This window comes from Salmo salar, chromosome ssa28 (genome assembly GCF_905237065.1).
Source record: "Salmo salar chromosome ssa28, Ssal_v3.1, whole genome shotgun sequence".
Taxonomy (NCBI): Eukaryota; Metazoa; Chordata; class Actinopteri; order Salmoniformes; family Salmonidae; genus Salmo; species Salmo salar.
The window spans coordinates 12,428,219-12,442,594 of record NC_059469.1 but is presented as its reverse complement, the minus strand read 5'-3'; the positions used below and the strand labels follow the sequence as shown (position 1 = coordinate 12,442,594).

The 14,376-nt window shown below is 42.4% G+C and overlaps 1 protein-coding gene across 2 annotated transcripts in view; it reads right to left on the bottom strand.

Moving 5' to 3' along the window:
- Positions 1-2,086: 2,086 nt before the first annotated feature.
- Positions 2,087-14,376, bottom strand: part of gas7b (growth arrest-specific 7b) — a 52,676-nt gene continuing 40,386 nt past the window's right edge. For both annotated transcript variants that reach the window (XM_014179549.2, XM_014179550.2), the window contains exons 7-14: positions 12,869-12,984; positions 12,515-12,589; positions 8,068-8,146; positions 6,890-7,018; positions 5,831-5,954; positions 4,010-4,089; positions 3,719-3,817; positions 2,087-3,609 (exon numbers count right to left, since the gene is read on the bottom strand). In XM_014179549.2, the coding sequence (XP_014035024.1) occupies positions 3,496-3,609; positions 3,719-3,817; positions 4,010-4,089; positions 5,831-5,954; positions 6,890-7,018; positions 8,068-8,146; positions 12,515-12,589; positions 12,869-12,984 (816 nt within the window). In that variant the 3' untranslated portion in view covers positions 2,087-3,495. The remainder of the gene's footprint in view (positions 3,610-3,718; positions 3,818-4,009; positions 4,090-5,830; positions 5,955-6,889; positions 7,019-8,067; positions 8,147-12,514; positions 12,590-12,868; positions 12,985-14,376) is intronic.

Sequence of the window (14,376 nt, the reverse complement as noted above, 5' to 3'; positions counted from 1 at the left end):
AGCCTTCCACAAGCTTCCCACAATAAGTTGGGTGAAATTTGGCCCATTCCTCCTGACAGAGCTGGTGTAACTGAGTCAGGTTCGTAGGCCTCCTTTCTCGCACACACTTTTTCAATTCTGCCCTCAAATTTTCTATAGGATTGAGGTCAGGGCTTTGTGATGGCCACTCCAATACCTTGACTTTGTTGTCCTTAAGCCATTTTGCCACAACTTTGGAAGTATGATTGGGTTCATTGTCCATTTGGAAGAACCATTTGCGACCAAGCTTTAACTTCCTGACTGATGTCGCTTCAATATATTCACCTCATTTTCCTCCCTCGTGATGCCATCTATTTTGTGAAGTGCACCAGGCCCTCCTGGAGCAAAGCACCCCCACAACATGAGGCTGCCACCCCCGTGCTTCACGGTTGGGATGGTGTTCTTCGGCTAACAAGCCTCCCTCTTTTTCCTCCAAACATAACGATGGTCATTATGGCCAAACAGTTCTATTTTTGTTTCATCCGACCAGAGGACATTTCTCCAAAAAGTACAATCTTTGTCCCCATGTGGAGTTGCAAACCATAGCCTGGCTTTTTTATGGCGGTTTTGGAGCAGTGGCTTCTTCCTTGCTGAGCGGCCTTTCAGGTTATGTTGATATAGGACTCGTTTTACTGTGGATATAGATACTTTTGTACCCGTTTCCTCCAGCATCTTCACAAGGTCTTTTGCTGTTGTTCTGGGATTGATTTGCACTTTTCGCACCAAAGTACGTACACATCTCTAGGAGACAGAACGCGTCTCCTTCCTGAGCTGTATGACGGCTGCGTGGTCCCATGGTGTTTATACTTGCGTACTATTGTTTGTACAGATGAATGTGGTATCTTCAGGCATTTGGAAATTGCTCCCAAGGATGAACCAGACTTATGGAGGTCTACAATTTTTTTACTGAGGTCTTGGCGGATTTCTTTAGATTTTCCCATGATGTCAAGCAAAGATGCACTGAGTTTGAAGGTAGGCCTTGAAATACATCCACAGGTACACCTCCAATTGACTCAAATTATGTCAATTGGCCTATTAGAAGCTTCTAAAGCCATGACATCCTTTTCTGGAATTGTCCAAGCTGTTTAAAGGCACATTCAACTTAGTGTATGTAAACTTCAGACCCACTAGAATTGTGATACAGTGAATTATAAGTGAAATAATCTGCCTCTAAACAATTGTTGGAAAAATTACTTGTGTCATGCAGAAAGTAGATGTCCTAACCGACTTGCCAAAACCATAATTTGTTAACAAGAAATTTGTGGAGTTGTTGAAAAACAAGTTTTAATGACTCCAACCTAAGTGTATGTAAACTTCCTACTTCAACTGTATAACAACAATGCTAATGTCAATAAGATTGTTGTCAAGTTGATTTCATTCGTATGATTTAATCCATCCTAGATATTTGTTTGTGATTCAGTTCATAATACTGATGATAACCAAAACCACTCTTATTAAAAACTTCATCACGTTTATATTCTCCAGCTCAAATGTTCTGTAAAAAAATATTAAAATGTATACTTGCTTATAAAGACATTGATAGACAGTTTAAAGACCTACATAGAGAAGTCAAAAGAAAGTTTGTGTTCACATTTGACTCTCATTCTACTTGCTCATCCAAAGAGTTTGACCAAGTAAAGTTATATAGCAGTAATGTGCATGACCTTTTGCAACCACGGGGCAATATCCTAACCTGAAATCGGCATTTGTATCGCAAGTCTTCCACTGGCATCTGAGGTTATACCCGCTTGCATGTCGAGTAAGAATTTCACTAACACTTTATTTAGTCCATCTGTAGATGCTCTAGACTATCAGTAATATTCCAACTAACCATCTATTAACTAACCTTAACCCCTATTCTAAACCTAACCGTAACCTTAGCAAGCAATTGTTTATCAACAGATCGTTTGTTGATCGTACGACCATCTGTAGACCATCTACAGATGGACAATCCAAATAAAGTGTTCCCAGAATTTCGGACATAAGATTTGACGAAGATGCTATATCAAAGTTTACCATTATATAATGTGCAGACATATATATATATCACTGCCAAAACATTTTTACATTACTTGTCCAAAGCATTTTATTGTTGAATGTGAAAATGTGTTACGAAATAAAACCTTTTTTCATTCCTTAAATGTCTTCTTGTACCCTCAAAATAATTTGCCAGAAACACAAACACCTACAAAAAAAAAATCATCTGGTTATATTGTAAAATAAAAACAGCAGAAAGGAACTACCAGAGATAGATGTAACATAAAATGTATATCTATATATTTATCATATCAATGCAAAAACATTAATGCCAAACATTCAGCAGTTATGTCCATATGCAGAATCCTTGGAACGTTCAAGGTTCTTGTTGCACCAAACAAACAATAATGGAAAAGTCTGTACAACATGTATGCGTCTGCATGGAACAGTAGTAACATGTACGTAATACTTACAGGAGAGAAACAGGATCATGATATACTGTAATCATTTCAACTTCAGTTGAGGATCTATATCCAGTTAGCATGTCTCTGAAACGACGTTGTAGTCGTTTCATTTAGTATAAAAATAATCATTGTGTAATATCAGTTTAATATATTATCTGTACCATCACTCCTGTGTAATGTATATATATATCATCTGTTTTGCTGCGGATTTCACTATTTCACACTATTTTACATCCTTCATTCTCTAGATGTTTAACTTCTACACCCCATTATCTTACATACAGTATATTCATCTTGTATTTACAAAAGCTAAAGCACATTCCCTTGTAACAGCATCCCAGTTGTACTGCCCCCCCTTATAGACTATAATTCAAATGTTGATCAATTCAACAGTAAGAAAAACATCACAAAACATTGTAGATCTGTTAAATGTGTCAATCTCTCTTCCAAACGACCCATTTGATATAGGTCTGCAGAATCAATATTCACCTTAAAAACCTTTTGTTCACCTCACTTTATAGTTTACATTTAGTGGCGCAGATAAAATATAATCTATAAATTGGAATGCATTTGATGTACGGTTATTACATAAAAGCAGCAGTAGCTGTTAAATTTCATAATTAACCTTTGCATCAGTATTTCATTTGTCCAACAATTTACAGAATTTGTTTGGGGTTATTTTAAGGAAGTGGATAAAGCTCACACAGTCACGTACTGTAGACCATAGATTATGTACAGGTCAAAATAGCCATGCCGTTTGTTTATGTTGGTAATACAGTCCCCTCACCTGAGTTTGGCCCATAAACACACCTGTCTTCCCTATAGTAGTCCTCTAGGGCATAATGAACACTGTCTGGTGGTACACTGCTATCATTCACTTTCAGAATCTCTCTCTCTCTCTCTCAGCAGAAAGGGAAAGTAAAAGAGATGTCCATAATATCTCAAAGTTGACTTTAGTAAGGGGGCTAAGGTCTTGAATCCCTAGTAAAGATTTTGTCTTGTGGCTCCACATGTGTGTGTGTGACCCCCGGGTGTGTTATATCTCAATGTCCACAGGCCTGATGTCTCCTGTCTTATGCTCCTGGACCCAGAGCTCTCGGTCTTTAGCTGGGTCCACACTCTGTAACAGCTGATCCACCGGCTCCATCGTCTGCAGGGGCAGGTGGAAAAAAACAGTCAATACCCTGTATGTTTGTGTGTGAAAAGAACCAAGGCATTTAGCGCCCTCTAGAGGTACTACGAGGTGGTGCTTGACTTACACTCTGGTTAAACATGTCTGTCTCGTGCCGCAGGGTGGTGTACTGACACAGATGCTGTCGTATCATCTCCACCCTCTCTACCTCCAGCCTCTCCAACTCCTGATGGACAGAATGGATTGAAGGGAACGAGGTTTTAGATGACATGATTCAGATTCCTCCTTTCTGTCGTTAAAACCAACACCTCGATAAGATGGCTGGAGTATAAACAGACTACCACCCAGGCTACGAAAGCAATAAGTTACATACAGAGTCACTTTTAATAAAAGGAGGAAATACAAAGGAGAATCTTACCAGGCTTGTGGTCACCATCTCCTCAAACCATTTGGACTGGGACTGGTTGTAAAGGTCGACACAGCGCATCAGGTCATCTCCTGGAAGAGACAAAAATGATGTTTAAACAAACCTATCTATACTTTGGACACCAGCTGGCACCTTTCTCTCTTCTGGGTTAATGATGTATGTTCAATAACTTCTCCAGCAGGGGGAGCCCCAGTCTAAATATTAACTTACAAAAAGGGAACGCCCCTCTTCCTTCTTCTCCTTGAACCTTAGCGCCAAAAAAAAAAAAAACGATAACTAAGGCTCACGTTGCAGAACAACTTGCTATAAATGGATGTTTATCCGATTTCAGTCTTATATAGTGTTTTATTTGTTTGTAATTTATTAGGATCCCCATTAGCCCCTGATGCAGCAGCTACTCCTCCTATCAGATCATCAGATTATTCATCAGCAATATGAATAATACACAGTTCAGTCTGATACATTCTAATTACAGTGTAATACATACCGACAAGAACATGTACGTAGCCATACCCTACTCATAAAACACAGAGAGATGCCTCTAAAATTGCACTGATGTGTGACACACTGTGTTATCTTCCCTTAAGACGTAGTAATTCATAGTATGTATTGGATGTTTTGTGTTTAATTGAATTGCCTTTAGTCAGGGGTAGAGAACATATCTATGGTGACTGGGACTGAGAATGTAGCCTTGCTAAAAAGGAAAAGCAGATGCGTTGTGTTGTGTGTTGGCGCTCTCTCTCTGCCTCCTTCACACGACTGTCATAGCTGGCACACACACACACCGCCATCACCATCGTCACAAACGACTGCTGCTGCTTTTCACACAGACTACGCAAGCAAAGAGGAGGTGTGAGTGTGTGTGCGCGCATGTGTGAGCAAGTTTGTGCGAGTGTGTGTGTGTGTGTGTGTGTGTGTTTATCCACCTCTCACTGTGAGTATCTGGCGAGCCACGATGTGAGTGTATGGTCCAGCCATGATGTCACTCTCCGGATGAGGTCATCTGTTTATTCTCAACAGTTACTTTTCCAAATATCTAATCTTAAAACTACATTTTGTCTACAGCATTCTCCCTCCCGCCCTCCCTCACTGCCAGAAGACTAGGCTCCAGAGGGAAGCATGGAGAGAGATAACCCACCACACCCACGCCTGTCTACAGGCCTAAAGATGCACTACGCCGTGTTTCTGTTCTCCATGTCGTTCCACAGACCCCCCCCCCCCAGTCTCAGTGAAACTGCTGATAAACAAGTGACTCATACACAGTTAAATGTCTACTGTACAGATAGCACTGCAAACCACGCGGTTTAATCCGTCTCCATCTGATAGTCAAACAAGGAGGCACTTAAACACGCGCCTGACGGGTTGAGATTAAGCCTCAAGACACCTTTCTGTTTCATTGCACCGTTGCCAGCGTCAAGAGATTTCTTATAGGAACTTTCCTTTTCTTCTTGTTTATTGCTATTTATGCTATTCTGCATGTGTACTCGGTCTCCACGGCAACATGCCATTGGACATAACACTGACAACACAGTCATGACGACTGTTTGTATATAGTTTAGAGTGTCTGTTTAGCAAGTCATAAACCACTTTTTGTTTAAAGTTAGGTGTTAGCTAGCTACATCCTAGTCTCACTTGGTCAGATTTGTACTATAAGAACCTGTAATCCGTACAGATAAAATACTCAGACACCCAGATGGGGACGTAATTAATGACACCCCTATCAGTTATAACAAACATGTGAGTCTTTGACCCCACTGGCTAACCCCACAGTGACCGATGACCTTTGGTTTGACCTTTGACCTGGACTCTGACCTGCTTGTGTGGACTTCCGCCGGGCCTTCTTGATGTCCTCCTCGATCTTGTTGCTTAGTTTGATCTCCATCTGCTGGGTTTTCACCTCCAGGTCCTTCTGTCTGTCCGCTAGAGCCTTACGGGCCTAGAGAGATATATTAAGATGTTATAAAAGCTGTTATGAATGCTTATAGCTGCTGAGTCTTCACCTTCAGGTCCTTCTGTCTGTCCGCTAGAGCTTTACAAGCCTAGAGATGCATTCAGATGTTAGAAAGTCTGTCATAACGTTGTTATAAGCCGTTAAGAACGCTTATAACAAAATGAATGGGGACATACCGGAGGGTATTTCAGTAGGCCAGGTGTAGGCAACCCTGGTCCTGGAGAGCTGCAGGCACTTCATGTTTTTGATTTAACCAACCTGGAAGACCAGGTGTGTTGAATTTAGCTCGGTTGGACCTTATTGCCTTCTTGGAACAAAATCTTGCAGTACCTGCAGCACTCCAGGAACAGGGTTGCCTAACCTGCCGTAGGCTACTACTTGCTATTAGCCATGTATTATGAACGTCTAAATGACTGATGGTGAGGAGTTGACAAGGAAAATGAGTTGACAAGTCTATGGTAGCTGAAGGGATCGGTCCAATCATTATTTATAGAAGCACAAAGAGGTAGTGTGTGTGTGTGTGTGTGTGTGTGTGTGTGTGTGTGTGTGTGTGTGTGTGTGTGTGTGTGTGTGTGTGTGTGTGTGTGTGTGTGCGTGTGTGTGGACAGGAAACAGTCCTCTACTTAGGGACAAGTTGTGGAATTTTAATCTCATGTGAGAAGATTCCTGAAATTCTACAGCTGCAAAGTGCAAGGACGGTTATTATTGCGTCAACTTCTGGATAACTAATGTAAGTCGCTCTGCATAAGACCGTCTGCCAAATAACAAAAATGTAAACGTATATTTGTGTGTGTGTGTGTGTGTGTATGTGTGTGTGTTTGTGTGTGTATGTGTGTGTGTGTGTGTGTGTGTATGTGTTTTGTGTGTGTGTGTGTGTGTGTGTGTGTGTTTGTTGCGTCTCGTTGCGTCAGGATGGGTACCTTCTCCACGGCTGTGTGCCGTCCGACCAGATGTTTCCGTAGTTCTGCGATGTGATGGTCGAACCGCTTCATGTCCTTCTTAAAGTTATCTCTGAAAGTCAACAGAGGCTTCTCCACCTCACTCTGGAGCTGAAAGAGTTCAAAAACAATAAATGCAGACCTCATTGGAGACAACTGTTTGGAAGGCCTATAACATTTACCTGGGGTTTTTCCTGTTTAAGCCATGTGGTTAGTAGAAACAGCTGGCCATGGCCTTTTCCTGTAATAATGATATACTGTGTTGACAGTTGTGTTGTTTTTGTCTTGTTTTTCTATGCCTGTATCTCATATCCTTAGTGGCTAAGGGACAGCTATTTACGAAAGCCCCTTTTTACCCATAAAACATGTTTATCTGACAGAGCTGTCAATGATTTATAGTCACAAATGTGTGTCTCTAAAATATAAAAGTAGGTCAATGTAGAGTTTGATTTGTGAGCTGCTTAGATTCTACTGAAGACTGTCTGCTGAGGACCAGGAGATTATTTACGGTTGGGAGACAGACAGACTCCTACAAATAAACAGACATTATATGGGCAAATCAGTAAATTATGAAACGCACAATGCAAGAGGAAACATTATTAAATTACTGCAGAAACCGGATTGAAATGGATTGAATAGGACACCGATTTAAGGATAATAAATAGCTATTGAAGAGATAGAGGTGCATGAAGAATGTATTCAAATCTGCTCATTTTCTCCCCCCCCCCCTTTCCTAGATAATACTCTCTGCTCATTCTCTCACTCTTTGCTTCCATCTCTCATACTCCCCCCCCCCCCCCCCTAAACCTCAAGCTGTACTAAATACAGCACATCTGTGTGTGTCTGTGTCTCCAGAGAATTGAAACACTGACGTTGTTTCCTCCACTCAGTCCAGCTGGGCTCCTGGCTGGAACCTCTCTTTCTCTCACACACAATACCTCTCTCTTTCCCCCTCTCTCTCCCTCCCAAGACAAACCAATCATACATGTGTATTTCGCAGCAAGGGGCCAGAGAGTAAATAGGCCTCAATTAAGTGTTACAAAACCATGGGACACAATGTTAAATAGACTGTACTGTGAACTAAAGTCATGTGGAAAATAATTCCCAAAATGTGAAGTGTTTTCTTTGTGTAAAGAACACAGTCCAGTGTAATACAGTACCTTAGAGGAGAACTTGAGGTGAACCTCAGCCTCTTCAGCCAAACTCTTCTTCAGCTGCGCCCAGGCTTCCCCTAGAGTACTGAGGAGAGAGATAACACACCAGTTAGACCACAGAGAAACCACACTATACGACACTACGTAGTACTAGGAAACAGATAGGGGGGGGTAATAGTAGAAAGAAGGGTAGGAGTGAGAGGACCACATCCTGTAGGAGCTAAGTACCACTCACATCAAGAGTTAAGACCACACAGGCTTTACACACACACAGAGAGAGAGAGAGAGAGAGAGAGAGAGAGAGAGAGAGAGAGAGAGAGAGAGAGAGAGAGAGAGAGAGAGAGAGAGAGAGAGAGAGAGAGAGAGAGAGAGAGAGAGAGGGAATGAAAAGATGAGAAGTGTCAGGGTGGATCCTGCCAAGCAGAGAGAGCGATGAGGTTCAACTGAAGGTCCAGTTTTAAAAGTTCATAGGCTGCATATAACCCAGCAGGCAGCCCTCTCACAGTTGTGTTTGGTCCTCTGCAAGTTAACTGGCTGGTTAGGATGTATAGACTGTGGATATGAGATAAAGCTAAACCCGTTCATGGTTTCTTCTTACTTCAGAACATTCTGCAACACTTTCATCTCTGTAACATAATGCAGTGTGGGAAAATGTATAATATGTCTTTAATTAATGTTTACAAATTAATGCTGTCAATTTATATCTAATCAATCATATCTACAGAAAATAATGACAAAGGTGAGCGGACACCAACATTAAGGGGTGGCAGGCAGCCTAGTGGTCAGAGCATGGGGCCAGTAACCAAAAGGTTGCTAGATCGAATCCCCAAGCTGACAAGTTAAAAATCTGTCGTTCTGCCCCTGAACCAAGGCCACTGTTCCCCGGGAGGCTGTCATTGTAAATAAAAATGTGTTCTTAACTGACTTGCCTAGTTAATTAAATTAAAATGAACACTGATCATAGCAGAGGGAACCAGACGATGTTAAAAAGTCTACATATCCTTAACGGAAAATTCAAAGCCATGGTACATCAGTGAGTGAGACACCAGGCTATGCAACCTCTTGTCCTCTGAACATAAATCTTGAGTCCTCCATTCCAAATATTAGCAGAATATTTATCCAAGTTGCCATACAGTGAGCCAGCAGCAGGCCCCACACAGCCATGAGTCATTTCTGGGTCTGGAGCTGGAGAGGAGAGGAGGGTCTTTAGCCTCTTCACCACTAGCCAGGTCACATCAAAGCACCGCTCTGAATGGAAGACATGTGGAATTCTCTCGGACTGACACCCATGCAGGCTACATTCCTACAGCATCGGGGTGCTGCTCTCTGCTCTGCCAACTGCACTTTAATATACTATATTCAGCTACTTTCAGAGCCATCGGAGAAGAGATGGAAGATAGATGAAGAAGAGACAGAAGATGGATAAGAACAGATACACAAACAAATTGCTAAAAAAGGTATTTTTACTTTTATCTGATCAAGAAGTCCCACTGAGATTAATAACGTGTTTTGCAAGAAGGTTTCTATACTGGTAGGTTATAAAGTGTTATAGGCTACTAAAAAAGTACACAATGGCACCGATCCAAAACGCATTCACAGTTGGTTCCTCATACTCATATCCTTAAGACAGCTGCTTAAAGCGTTCATACCCTAGAGAGCAATGGCCAACAACAGTTTAGCCAAACAAATGGACCAGTGTCCACTCCTTTCTAGCCCACTGTAAATACAGCACATGATTGGTAGCGAATCTACTGATACAAGCTAGTCACATGCTCTCGGGGCTGCGTTACAGCCAGACAAATGGTAAATTCAGGAATAAACAGGCAGTATTTCTGGGCTCGGACGCAGGCAGGGCAGGAGCATAGCAACAAAACAGTGATTGTCCAGGAAGCCAGGCTGACAACAGAGCAGGGTAGAGAGAGAAGAGATAATAACAGTATTGTGTTGCTCTCTCTGGATGTGGTGGGGGCGTGAGTGGACGGAACTCACTGGCATCGTCTAGATTCTAGAATCTATATGAAACAATTACACCCCACCCTGCCATTCTATCACAATAACACTGGTGCAGTACAGTGGTGGAGAGAGGTCAACTCGTACAGAGTTGAATAAAACGCAGAGAAGGGGTTTTAGTAGTCCAGCATCATATGTCTAATGCAGGAGAGTGCCGTACCATCTTTGTTTCAGTGTTGACCGTAGGGCAGTATCATAAACATCAGTATATCAAGCCTCTCATAAACTGGTGCAGCATCTCTCTCTCTCCTCTGCCTCCATTCTCACCCCCTCTCAGAGCCTTAAAGAGCCATATCTGGTACAAGTATCTGGCACAGAGCAGTCTCATAACACAGTGTGTGTTTAGAGCACATGTACTGTAGTTAAGTCTGGCAGAGTGGCCAGACTCATTATGTCTGTGTGGTAAATGTGGTATGCAGACATTTACAGCCTTCCCTCCCTCTCAGCCTAGCCCAGGACCCTCACCATACAGCCTGCCATTCCCCCTCAGCCTAGCCCAGGACCCTCACCATACAGCCTGCCATTCCCCCTCAGCCTAGCCCAGGACCCTCACCATACAGCCTGCCATTCCCCCTCAGCCTAGCCCAGAACCCTCACCATACAGCCTGCCATTCCCCCTCAGCCTAGCCCAGGACCCTCACCATACAGCCTGCCATTCCCCCTCAGCCTAGCCCAGGACCCTCACCATACAGCCTGCCATTCCCCCTCAGCCTAGCCCAGGACCCTCACCATACAGCCTGCCATTCCCCCTCAGGAACCCATTTACCAGGGGAGTACCAGACAAAGAGGTGCTCACAGCGAGAGGTTTCCCTATTGTGCCAGACTGAAGATGGGTTCCCCTTCTCTCCCTCTCTCTCCTTCACTGTGTGTGCCCCCCATCTCTGTCTCTTAATCAATCCCCCCCATCTATCTATCCCTCCCTCCTCTCATACAGTGCCTTCAGAAAGTATTCAGACTCCTTTACTTTTTCCACATTGTGTTAGGTTACAGCCTTATTCTAAAATGTATTTTAAAAAAGTCAACCTCAATCTACACACAACACCACATAATGACAAACCAAAAACAGGTTTTTAGAAATTGTCGCTAATTTATTACAAATGAACTGAAATATCATATTTACATAAGTAATCAGACCCTTGTATCTATGTATCTAATGAATTATTGCATATCTGTTTAATGTAGGATGCGGCTGAAAGGGACATATTACTCTAGTTTTGTCAAGACGCACAGATAACTGTTTAGCAGACAATTCTTTCATTTCTTTCTTGAAGCACCATTAGCAGCGATTACAGCCTTGAGTGTTCTTGGGTATGAAGCTACAAGCTTGGCACACCTGTATTTGGGAAGTTTCTCCCATTCTTCTCTGCAGATCCTCTCAAGCTGTGTCAGGCTGGATGGGGAACGTCGCTGCACAGTTAATTTCAGGATGACCATACTTCCTGTTTCACTGATTCTACTGACTGGCTGGGCCTCCATGCAGTCTCACCAATCAGTCTGGGCTGATATGGTTCAATACCACCCTAACAGGAGAGGAACCACGGTCCCCTTCTGTCCAGTCCAACAATAAACACAGTGTTCCTGCTCCTAGCTATATGATTGTTTTATCATCAGAAAGTCTCCACCATCTTTGACTAAAATGTACAAATCATCAAATCCTTTCAGATCTACAGGAGTTGGTTAGGAGTTGGAAAATAATTTGCATAATCTGTGAAATAACTTTTGACATGGTACCTTTCAAAATGTTGACGCGGAGCGATTTTCTTGTATTGTGCCATATCTTCCTAAGCGTCAGTGAGCACGAGCACAGTGTGTGAGTGAGGCGACAGACGACAGCTATTCCAGCTGTGACTCATACACTGAGTGTACCAAGCATCAAGAACACCTTCCTAATAATAAGTTGCACCCCCTTTTCCACTCAGAACAGGCTCAATTCGTCGGGACATGAACTCTACAAGGTGTTGAAAGCGTTCCCCAGGGATGCTGGCTCATGTTGGCTCCAATGCTTCCCACAGTTGTGTCAAGTTGGCTGGATGTCCTTTGAGTGGTGGACCATTTTTGATACACATGGGAAACTTGAAAAACCCAGCAGCGGTGCAGTTCTTGACACAAACCAGTGAGCCTCGCACCTACTACCATACCCCGTTCAAAGGCACTTAGATCTTCTGTCTTTCCCATTCAACCTCTGAATGGCACACACACACACAATCCATGTCTCAATTGTCTCAAGGCTTAAAAAAATCATTCTTTAACCTGTCTCCTCCCCTTCATCTAAACTGATTGAAGTGGTTTTAACAAGTGACATCAATAATGGATCACAGCTTTCACCTGGTCAGTCTAAGTCATGGAAAAAGTAGGTGTTCTTATTGTTTTGTATACTCAGTGTAGATGTAGGTTCCTCTTTATCAAGGAACCACCACAGGAAGTGATGCCACTGCTCACTCACCCTTCCTCCTGTCCTGCGAGGGGAATTTGTGACAGCTTGGAGAGGTTCTTGGCATATTCTTCTTCTATCTTTATTCTGAAACAGGGAAGGAGAAAACATTTTGTTACAGTACCAAAGAATTGCAACACATAGCAAGTCATTTTTCCTGTTTTGCACAAAGGGGAAAAGTGCACATCTGTGCAACAAAAAAAAAAAACATTTATTTCAAGAAATGATATTTTCCATTGCATGGTTTTCATGGCAACATGTGTCAAACAGGAAAATGCTCAAGATTAAAAAGGAGTTGTGAAACATTGGTCTGACCAGGATTGCTGACAAATCAGCTGAGATAATGATGTTCGATTTTGTTGTTACCTTTCTCGTATAAACTCGGCCATCTCTTTCTGCATCTGTTTCCCCTTCAGTTGTTTCTGCAGCAAGACCTCAAACCCTGAGATAGAGCTGGTCCCCTGAGGGTCCTTCTTATCCTCCTACACAACAACACAACATAAATACACACTACTGTATAACAACATCTAGTGTAACATACTGTAAATCACCAAACAATCCACAAATAATATGACCATTTTTGTAAATTAATTCACCGCTGGGTTGTATCGTATATTGATATTGTATTGTAATTTCTTGCATGGTATGCATTCATTCATACAGTTATTCATTGTATTGTATTGTATTGATGGGAAAATACCAGGCAATATTTACTGCAGCACTATAATCCATTCTACAGTACCACAGCCAGTGTTCTAGAATGTCTACATTTCACACACAGCAGGAGAGTACTAAATACTTGGCAACCTGTTTTAATCTGATCCTCTGTGTCTCAGTAAAAGCTGTCACTCTCAGTGTACGGTATCCACTCTTTCTTTACGAGCGTCTTCTGCTGTTGTCACCTCAAAGTGTAACGTTAGCCCAGTCCGACTGTAACATTAGCTGAGTGTTAAAACCTCAGAACACACCTGGTGGTGATTACGTTTCAGCCGTGGGAGAAATGAAAGCAGAGCCAAATCAGATGCATGGAGCCGCTCTCACTACGTCTTGTGTTATTCTACTACAGCTCTGCAGCCTGACGATTCTGTAAAGTGTCCTGTTTCTAAGTGTTTATCGCACGGCTGTTTATGTGGAAGAGCTGTGGACTGCAGTCTAAGGCACGGCAGCACAACTCCAGTCCTTGAAGGCTGCAGTGTCTGAATGGTTTTATTTTGTTTTTTATTCTTGCCTGGACAATTAGGGCAGTAATGTTTTGATTATTCATACCAAGGAGACATGAAAATGAGCAGAACTGTGGTCCTCAAGGACTATGTAGTGTATTGTAGTGCAGTATATTGTAGAGTTGTGTAATGTAGTGTATCGCAGTGTTGTGTTGTGTAGTGTAATGTAGTGTTGTGTAGTGTATCGCAGTGTAGACTAGTGTTGTGTAGTGTAGTGTAATCTAGTGTTGTGTACCGTAGTGTATCGCAGTGTAGACTAGTGTTGTGTAGTGTAGTGTAATCTAGTGTTGTGTACCGTAGTGTATCGCAGTGTAGTGCAGTGTAGACTAGTGTTGTGTAGCGTAGAGTAGGGTTGTGTAGTGTAGTGGTGTAGTGTAGAGTAGTGTTGTATAGTGCAGTGTAGTGTATTGTAGAGTTGTGTAGTGTAATGCATCGTAGTGCAGTGTAGTGTTATGCAGAGTAGAGTAGAGCAGTGTAGACTAGTGTAGTGTAGGGTAGTGTAGAGTAGTGTTGTGTAGTGCAGTGTAGAGTAGTGCAGTGTAGAGTAGTGTTGTATAGTGCAGTGTAGAGTAGTGCAGTGTAGAGTAGTGTTGTATAGTGCAGTATAGAGTAGTGCAGTGTAGAGTAGTGCAGTGTAGAGTAGTGTTATATAGT